Source organism: Coregonus clupeaformis, chromosome 35 (genome assembly GCF_020615455.1).
Source record: "Coregonus clupeaformis isolate EN_2021a chromosome 35, ASM2061545v1, whole genome shotgun sequence".
NCBI classification, from domain to species: Eukaryota; Metazoa; Chordata; class Actinopteri; order Salmoniformes; family Salmonidae; genus Coregonus; species Coregonus clupeaformis.
The window spans coordinates 38568204-38577702 of record NC_059226.1 but is presented as its reverse complement, the minus strand read 5'-3'; the positions used below and the strand labels follow the sequence as shown (position 1 = coordinate 38577702).

At 41.6% G+C, this 9499-nt stretch overlaps 1 gene segment (V, D, J or C); it reads left to right on the top strand.

Moving 5' to 3' along the window:
• Positions 1-6231: 6231 nt before the first annotated feature.
• LOC121551347 lies at positions 6232-9282 on the top strand. The segment is given in 2 exon segments: positions 6232-6382; positions 8606-9282. Coding segments are annotated over 2 exon segments (390 nt in total).
• The last annotated feature ends 217 nt before the right edge of the window (positions 9283-9499 follow it).

Here is a 9499-nt window from a genome sequence, read left to right as displayed (position 1 = left end):
CTCCACGGCTCGTCGATGGTGGTCTGGTTTACACCGTCCGCCGCCTGCTTCGGTCCAGACGGAGGGGTAGGGGTCTCCAGTACCTCATTGACTGGGAGGGCTATGGACCTGAGGAAAGGACCTGGGTGCCAGCTAGTCGGATTGTGGATAGGACTCTCATCACCGCTTTCCACCAACGGCATCCGGATCAACCTGCAATCCGTAGGGGCCGCCCCAGAGGGGTCCCTAACCGTCCGGCCCGCTCGGCTTCCTGTCCTGTGCCTGATCCTGTCTCGGGGACCTGTCCCATCTCCCCGACCACGGCCCTCCGGCTTCCTCCGAGGATAGGACGTTCACTCGGACCGTTCGGAGGAGTTCTAGCCCTCCTCCGGCTCCCCTCCTCCCGCCCCGGCGTGGTGTTGCTCTTGGGACTTCTGGGGCCGTCCCTTGGGGGGGTTCTGTCATGAGCCCTCTCTACTCCACCGGGTTACCACCTTAATTTGTTTCCACTATCTTCCACTCTGCTCACCTCCCTCTCTCTACTCAGCCTAACTAGCTCCACCTGTCCCTGCTCTGCTCGGCTCTAATTACTCTGCCAGCTGCGCTGCATTACCCACTAACCTCTCCCAGTATTTAAGGCCCTGTCTTTCAGCTCTCCGGTGTCAGATCGTCTGCAAAGCTCACACCCGGAACCTGTTTGCTCGCGCTTCTGGCTCACCCTGGTTTTGTGACCCCCGGACCTGCCTGTTTTTTGGATACTCTTCTGCCTCAGGAGATCCAGACCTGCTTCTGCCTTTACGACTCCTGACTACTCTTCAATCCCGGTAACTCTGACCAGCCTTCTGCCTTGCTACTACGTATTTTGGATTTCCCTTGAACTGTACTGCTGCCTGGTTTCATTCCGCCCTGTTGTGTCTGTGTCTCCCCCCAGGACTTCTGGACCACCCACCACCGGCTTCATAGGACGCATCGCTGCCACTGGGGGGCACAGACCCAGCGCATTGGACGGGATCCCTGTTACCCCTGGAGCCTTCATTCACTCCCTACTTCCCTTTTCCCTTAAGTTTAATAAACTTTCTGGTGTGACGCAATTGTGGTCCTCTGGTCGTCTGTCTGAATCGTGACACGTATGTCAGAGGTTTTGTGCCCCACAGGTGAACTAAAGGAGAAGGTGACCCACTATCTAACCAGGTGACTGGTGAGCATCCAGTCACTAGAAGGAAAACTGGAAGCAGGCCTGTTGGGAAGGGCCCCTATCAGGTTATGTTGGTAACCGCCTTTGCCATTAGAATAGCAGAGAGAGGAACCTGGGTCCATGTTACCCACTGCAAGAAGGTAGGACCACATACAAGCACCGCTTAGCACACGCAGAGTTGACGAGCGGAACTGCGCCACAGGGTGCGGGGGTCACCTCTGTCAACGAAGATCTCCTACCCAGACCTATCATCACTGTAGTGTGTTCCTAGGGTGTGAGTATGGGGTGGTACCGAGCAGAAGGCCTCAAGACAGGAGAGGGTTGGGGTTTTTGGGAATATGGGTGACCCTGAGCTGCATCATAGTCTCGGCAATAGTCGTGGTAGGTCAAAATCCACCACCACCTCACACCAATTACGCTATGGCCTTACCATTATTAAGAAATAAAGGGAAAGCGACCCGACATACTGACCATCAAGGGCGAGTGATCTACAAAATAGGAGTCAGAGAAGGGTGGGGAGTAAGATTCAAAATTATGATTAGGGATCTTATCAGAGCGGATAAGCAAGCAACATGGGATTATAAGATCCCGTTGTATTTATGTTCAGCCCCCCTCAGCGGATTGTTCCTGGGCTCAGGTATTTAGACATACTGGGGGAAGGAGAGATGAGACGGGGGGGGCTGGACGTCCAGATGGAGGATAAGAAGGTATAACGACATCCCCACGGAGATGGTAGTAACAATAGTAAAGATCACTAAAGAGGACATGAAAAGAACTTACTGGGCTTGCGCTGGACGTATACTGGACGGGATACTTGTCTAAGATTATATTTAATGGAGTTAAAAGATATAGAGGGGAGCAGGTACTGGCATTAATCCATTAATGACAATAGACCGAGTAAATCAGTCAAGGGATGACGGAGTCAATTTGACTAACCCGTCCACTATGAAAGATTTTCTCCTCCAGGAATGGAACAATGAGGAAGTGGAGGGGGTCCCTGATGAGAATCTCTGGTTAAAGTGGATGAAATACACCGCTAGGGCCTTGGGGGAGACAAATTGTTATGCATGCTCCATTGGGTGACCAGCAATGTTGACCGCCCCAATGCCAAAGGCAATGTTTCCCTGTGTATTAGACCTGGGGTCCAATCAAAAAGAGCCAAATTGCACAGGGATTGGGCTGGCAAAATTGACATACTCGGCCAGCCCACCTAGATTCACTTTAACTCCTGGCGAATACCAGTGTTACAGACATAGAAATGGCACCCGTAACTTGGGTGATTTTGATGGCTGTAAGGAGATAATTAATGTGACTGATTTAGATAAGGAAAGAAGGGAAAAAAAGATTAAGAACCTAACCATCCCTTTGACTGATGTGTGGTGGGCATGCACTAAACAGGGAGCATTCGGCAGACATTACCAGAGGGATGGGTGGGTACTGTGTACCAGTATTGTTGGTCCAACCTGTAAGAATTGGTCATCAAAGACCAGTGACAGGAAGAATAATTAGGAGAAAAATAAATAAGTCAGGAATGAAATAGCCCAATTTGGATAGATGGTATAGGCATCCCCAGGGGTGTTCTAGACGAATACAAAGCTATAAATCAAATATGGGAGAGTTTTACTACAACATTTTTCTGGTGGGGGACAAACAAAAATATGGATTGGATAAATTATATATATTACAACCAACAGCGATTTATTGACAAGACTAGAGATGCAGTAAGGGGATCTCTGAGCGATTATCCGCCATCCCGCTCATAACTTAGTAGAGGTTGGTTCTAGATCAGGCAGAAAGGGCCGGTGTCTATAGAAAGATAAGCCATTGTTGCATATTCATCCCTAACAACACCACACTGGATGGGACAGTCACCAGAGCTCTTACAGAATTAACTGCACTGAGTGAAGGATGAACTGAACTCAGAAGTTAGTACATTGTGGATAGGGTGGTTTGATGAAATATTTGGTAAATGGAAAACCCTAGCAGCCACCATCTTAGGAGCGATCAGTGTTTGTATGGGTATTCTTGTATTATGTGGTTGTTGTCTTGTTCCCTGTGTCCGAGGATTAATGAGTCAGGCGTTGGTGAAATGCAGTATCTAAACAATGATGAGAGATGGACTGACTCGGACTCTGACCAGGGGAATGTGAAAAACAATCCTCCAGGCTTGGTGGATGACGAAGATTTGGACCCTGAAAGACCGCAATTGGATGAAATGTTTATTAGTTCTGATGTGATCTCTGAGATTAATCATGCTTGTAAAATACATTTATCCTGAATGTGGGAATATTTAGTCAAAGGGGTGGATTGTTAGATTAATTTGGATTTTAAGAATAATGACTAAAGAATTACACCCCAAACACAGTATAAATGTTAGAATTATCATGTGTCAACCCACTAACAGAAGGGCGTTACTAACCATTCAAGGGGGGAGGCGGGAACTGTTTAAGAAAGGTGGGAGGAGCATAGTGTTTTTGTTTGTCAAGAAGTATAAAGAAAGGAGATTTGTGTTTTGGCCTCAGAGCTCTCACCATGAATAAAAATACAGATAAGACTTGTGAGTTGTGGACCTTGAATCATTGATGATTAAAACTAGAGCCTTACAACCTCTGGTAATGATTCAAGCTTAGGGTGAATTAGAGATAGAAATTCACGTGACAATTTCAGTCTGACAGAACACACCTGTTCTATATATATATATATAAATAACTATTTAGATATTTTTTTACTTTCTTCGCTTTTAGGCCCAAGGGGAAGGTGTGGTATGGGGAGGGTTTTCTCTGGTCGCCGGAAGGGGGTTGGGGGTCACTGACGAGCAATCCTAGTTGCTTGGGGGTGGGAAGGGTGGGAAACATGTTTTCCCGGGAGGGGGGTTGGATGGGGTTGGGGGAATGGGATGGGAGGTTTTCTTTTAGTTTTCTTTTGTTTATATTGAATATATTATTACTTAAACTCAGTTTGTATTTATTACTGTTGTTTTGTCTTTTGAGTGGTAGCCTACGGGTAAATTTTTTATAAACGTATAAATTGAAATGGATAGCCTAATGTACCTGTAACCAACAAAGAAATACAAAACAAAAACTTGTCATGTCATTGTGATATTAGTTGTTTCACTCTCTACTTCTACCAACTCTCTCAACTGTATGCAAAGTCCCACCCCTCTTCTCTCTGTTTATAAAGATAAGTGTGTATCTGTTTGTCACTCAGAGTAAACAAGTGCAGCTCCCACCAGTTTAACTTAAACACAAACCATGTTTCCTGCATCTCTGCTGCTGCTGCTGGCAGGGGCATCCTGTGAGTTTTTGGGTCAGACACATGAACAGAGGAGTAATATTCAGTGTAAAATTAATGGGAAAATATGATTCACTAAAAGTTCTACACTGTTTTGTTTGTTTTGTTTTACAGGTGTGTTCTGTCAGACTGAGCTCACACAGCCAGGCTCTATGACCCTGCAGCCTGGACAGCCTCTGACCCTCTCCTGTAAGGTCTCTGGGTATTCTTTAACCAGCACTGCCTACTGTACAGGTTGGGTAGGACAGCCTGCAGGAAAAGCATTAGAGTGGGTTGGAGAAATATGTGGAGGTGGTAGTATATATATAGTCCTCTGTAGCTCAGTTGCTAGAGCATGGCGTTTGCAACACCAGGATAGTGGGTTTGATTCCAGGGACTTACCAAACGTAAACTTTTTTGAACGTTGATAAACTTGTAACCTCACTTTTGAGAAAATGGCCCTTAAAATATATACACTTTTTTGGGGGGTCTTTCCTGTTTTGCATGTTATTTTGGCATTAATACGTGTCACATATCAGTTTGCAAACAATGTTTAAAAAAAATCAAAAATCATTGAGTTAATAAAGCCGCATACAAACATTTTACTTTCTTGAGTAAGGCAGCTCCAAAATGCAGGTGTTTCAGCCTAGCTCAGTGCTTTCTGTGGTGGTGGGGCAGACAGTGGATAATACGGAGCGTAGGTGTTGGTAATGTTCTCTAGTTGCACCGTGATTAGCTCAGTGTTCTGTCACTCGTTGGGACAGTACATCACCGCCAAGTCTAAGGGCAGATCTCGAAAATTCAAACCCCTTGGGTGCTGCCATAGAGTTACATTAGAAGTGCCCATCCAAGAAGGCTCAAGGTCATTGGCCACAGATAAAATGATGTCAAATCACGTTATATCTACTGTAGCTTTGATTGGACTGATCATGTCAACATCATACTTTCAAAATCTTAGCTAGCAGTCATCATCATGAATCAAGTCGACAATCTACTGGCAAATCCTTTTTTAATCCTTTTCATATGAAGATAAATAATTAAGAGAAATTATAGATAAAACGTATCGGTGCTCATTGGCCATTGGACATAAACATTACACAACAAGTTGGAAAAGCGCAAATTCAACAATGAGTGGTTTGGAAGGAATCAGTGGCTAACTGCAAGCATTTGCAAAGCAATCACTAGCCTGCTATTCAGTTATGCACTACTTATTTATCTGAGAATGAGGCGGATATATAGAATTTTGCAATGAAATGAAACCATCAAGTGATAGATTTTAAACAAATAAATGTCTGTCATTGAAAAACGGGGCCAAAAGGTAGGTCCGGACAGCTGGCCGGCAAGGTACTGTAGGTCCGACCTGCCGCCAGATAGGTAGGTCCGGCAGGGTCGGCCAGGTAAGTCCAACATTTCTGAAAATTGATATATAGCGTTTTGGAATGAAACTCTTCAAATATACTTTTAGATACTAGATGAAAGTCATTCATGTAAACAAAAATCAGTAATGGACCAAGGAGAGATCCTTGAGAAACCCCCAAAATGTAATTATTATGTTCTGATTTAGAGCTGTTCAGTGATGACTATAACAATGGAAGTGATAAAACTAATAATATACTGTTCTGTAAAGAAATTGAAAATCCAAAATCCAAAATTGACAAAATGTTGTATTTCATAATGCAGGTCAACCCAGCATTTAATATGATTAAAATGCTATATGCCAATCCCTCAGCCATAGTTAACCCAGTTTATAACAGTCTTATCCTTTTATACCAACTCTATATGCAAAGGAGCCTAACACACCACCTCTCTCTCCGTATAAAAAGTGGACTGTCTGTCTCAGAGTCAGTTGGAGTAAAGAAGAGCAGCACCCACCAGTTCAGCTTCAGCTTCCAACCATGTTCCCTGCATCTCTGCTGCTCCTGCTGGCAGCTGCCTCCTGTGAGTCTCTCGAGATTTGGGGGAAGGAATGGGTTGATACTTTGACTAATTATGTTTTTCCCCATAGATGTGTACTGTGGTGGTCTTGAACACAGCCAGCCAAGTTTAATGGTTGTAAAGCCTGGAGAGTCTCTGAACATCACCTGTAAGGTCTCTGGGTATTCTGTTAGTGATAGCATTATAAGATTTGCCACAGGTTGGGTTCGAAAGCCTGCAGGGAAAGCAATGGAGTGGATTTCACTTATATGAGATGATGGAGATATCCACAAAAATTATGCTCTGAAAAACAAGTTCAGAAATTCAAGAGATGCCTCCAGCAACTCTGTGTCTTTACAAGGGCAGAGCCTGCAACCTGAAGACACAGAATGGTGCAACACAACATAAAATAAATGTATCTCCACACCAAGATATCAATATACTTAAAATTAATGGTCAATCTCAAAACGGTTAAATTATATGTTAACCTTACAAAAATCGGTGAAAACCATACATCATTAAAAGCTTTAAAGAAATGTAAACCCAAATAAAAATGCTGAACTTTGAAAAACTTGCTGATCTACATCACATCATACTAAAGCCATTATATAAAGTCAACACATCATACTATAGCCATTATATATAGTCAACATATCACACTAAAGCAACTATAATCAACACATCATACTGTTGACATTATATATAGTCAACATATCATACTAAAGCCATTGTATATAGTCAACATATCATACTAAAGCCATTATATATAGTCAACACATCACACTAAAGCCATTATATATAGTCAACACATCATACTAAAGCCATTATATATAGTCAACACATCATACTAAAGCCATTATATATAGTCAACACATCATACTATAATCATTATATATAGTCAACATATCATACTAAAGCCATTGTATATGGTCAACATATCATACTAAAGCCATTATATATAGTCAACACATCATACTATAGCCATTATATTTAGTCAACACATCATACTAAAGCCATTGTCAATAGTCAACATATCATACTAAAGCCATTATATATAGTCAATACATCATACTAAATACATTATATACAGTCAACACATCATACTAAAGCCATTATATATTGTCAACACATCATTCTATAGCAATTATAAATTGTCAACACATCATACTAAAGCCATTATATATAGTCAACACATCATGCTAAAGCCATTATATATACTCAACACATCATACTAAAGCCATTATATATAGTCAACACATCACACTAAAGCCATTATTAACAGTCAACACATCATACTAAAGCCATTCCAGTCAACACATCATACTAAAGCCATTTTATATTGTCAACACATCTTACTAATAGCCATTATATATAGCCAACAGATCATACTAATAGCCATTATATATAGTCAACACATCATACTAAAGCCATTATATATAGTCAACACATCATAATAAAGCCATTCCTGTTAACACATCATACTAAAGCCAATTTCAGTCAACACATCATACAAAAGCCATGATATACAGTCAACCCATCATACTAATACCATTATATATAGTCAACACATCATGCTAAGGCCATTATATATAGTCAACACATCATACTAAAGCCATTATAAAAAGTCAACACATCATACTAAAGCCCTTATATATAGTCAACACATCATGCTAAAGCCATTATATATACTCAACACATCATACTAAAGCCATTATATATAGTCAACACATCACACTAAAGCCATTATTAACAGTCAACACATCATACTAAAGCCATTCCAGTCAACACATCATACTAAAGCCATTTTATATTGTCAACACATCTTACTAATAGCCATTATATATAGCCAACACATCATACTAATATCCATTATACATAGTCAACACATCATACTAAAGCCATTATATATAGTCAACACATCAGACTAAAGCCATACCTGTCAACACATCATACTAAAGCCAATTCCAGTCAACACGTATGGGTAGTCCCAGGGTGGTCCTCTGTAGCTCAATTGGTAGAGCATGGTGCTTGTAATGCCAGGGTAGTGGGTTCGATCCCTGGGACCACCCATACGTAAAATAGTCAATAGTGACACTAGTCTAACATGTTTAACAAAGATTACAAAATAGGGCTACTGCTACTGGTTATAGGACTGTCAGGTAAACACTTTGTTTTTGCTTTCAACAGATGGTTGTGTGTCCTTAAAAGCTTTTCTTCAAGTTTTAAATGCTCTCTTTTTATCAACAGGTATTCATGGTCAGACGCTGACTGAGTCTGGACCTGTGGTTAAAAAGACTGAAGAATCACACCAACTGACCTGTACATATGATGGAATCTCAAACGATAACGCTGCCATTGGCTGGATCAGACAGGCTCCTGGGAAAGGGCTGGAGTGGGTTGCTTTTATTTCCGCTCCAAGTGGTAGTACTATCTCCTACTCCCAGTCTGTTAAGAATCGGTTCACCATCTCCAGAGACAACAGCAAACAGCAGGTGTATCTCCAGATGAACAGTCTGAAGACTGAAGACTCTGCTGTTTACTATTGTGCCAGAGACACAGTGACACAGGAGGCTGCAGCACTGTACAAAAACTGATCAAGCACATCTCTCACTGGCAGAATCAAATGTGATGTGAGACAGACAAACTAAGGATCCAGCATAAATTCCAAGTTTATTGAAAGCATATCATTCCTCATCAACCTCAATGCAGCTTAATCCACTCCTCTGGCCATGTGCTGTTAGTCAGTACACATCTATCTTCTTGATGACAGCTTATTTACATTCATCTGTATATCAACCTAATCATATTCAGAGTTTGATTTACTGGTAGGGATTAATGTCCTCATTAAGCATAATGAAATATAAAAGCATAATTGTGATAGCAGAATTTATCTGTTAACTAAAAAGAGTAATGGGTCATGTATATGTTCTATCTTTGGGGGACACCAATAGTTAGATTCTCACCATCTGTGCCTTTTGTGCAGTTCTCCAAAGCATCAATGATAATGATTATAATAACACTGTAAACAATGAGCAGAACAGAACCATTCATAATGCAAGTCAATGCATCCCATAATAGATAATTGTATTATTATGATAAATAACTGTTCTCCTCAACATGTCACTTTGGTACTAGTAATTT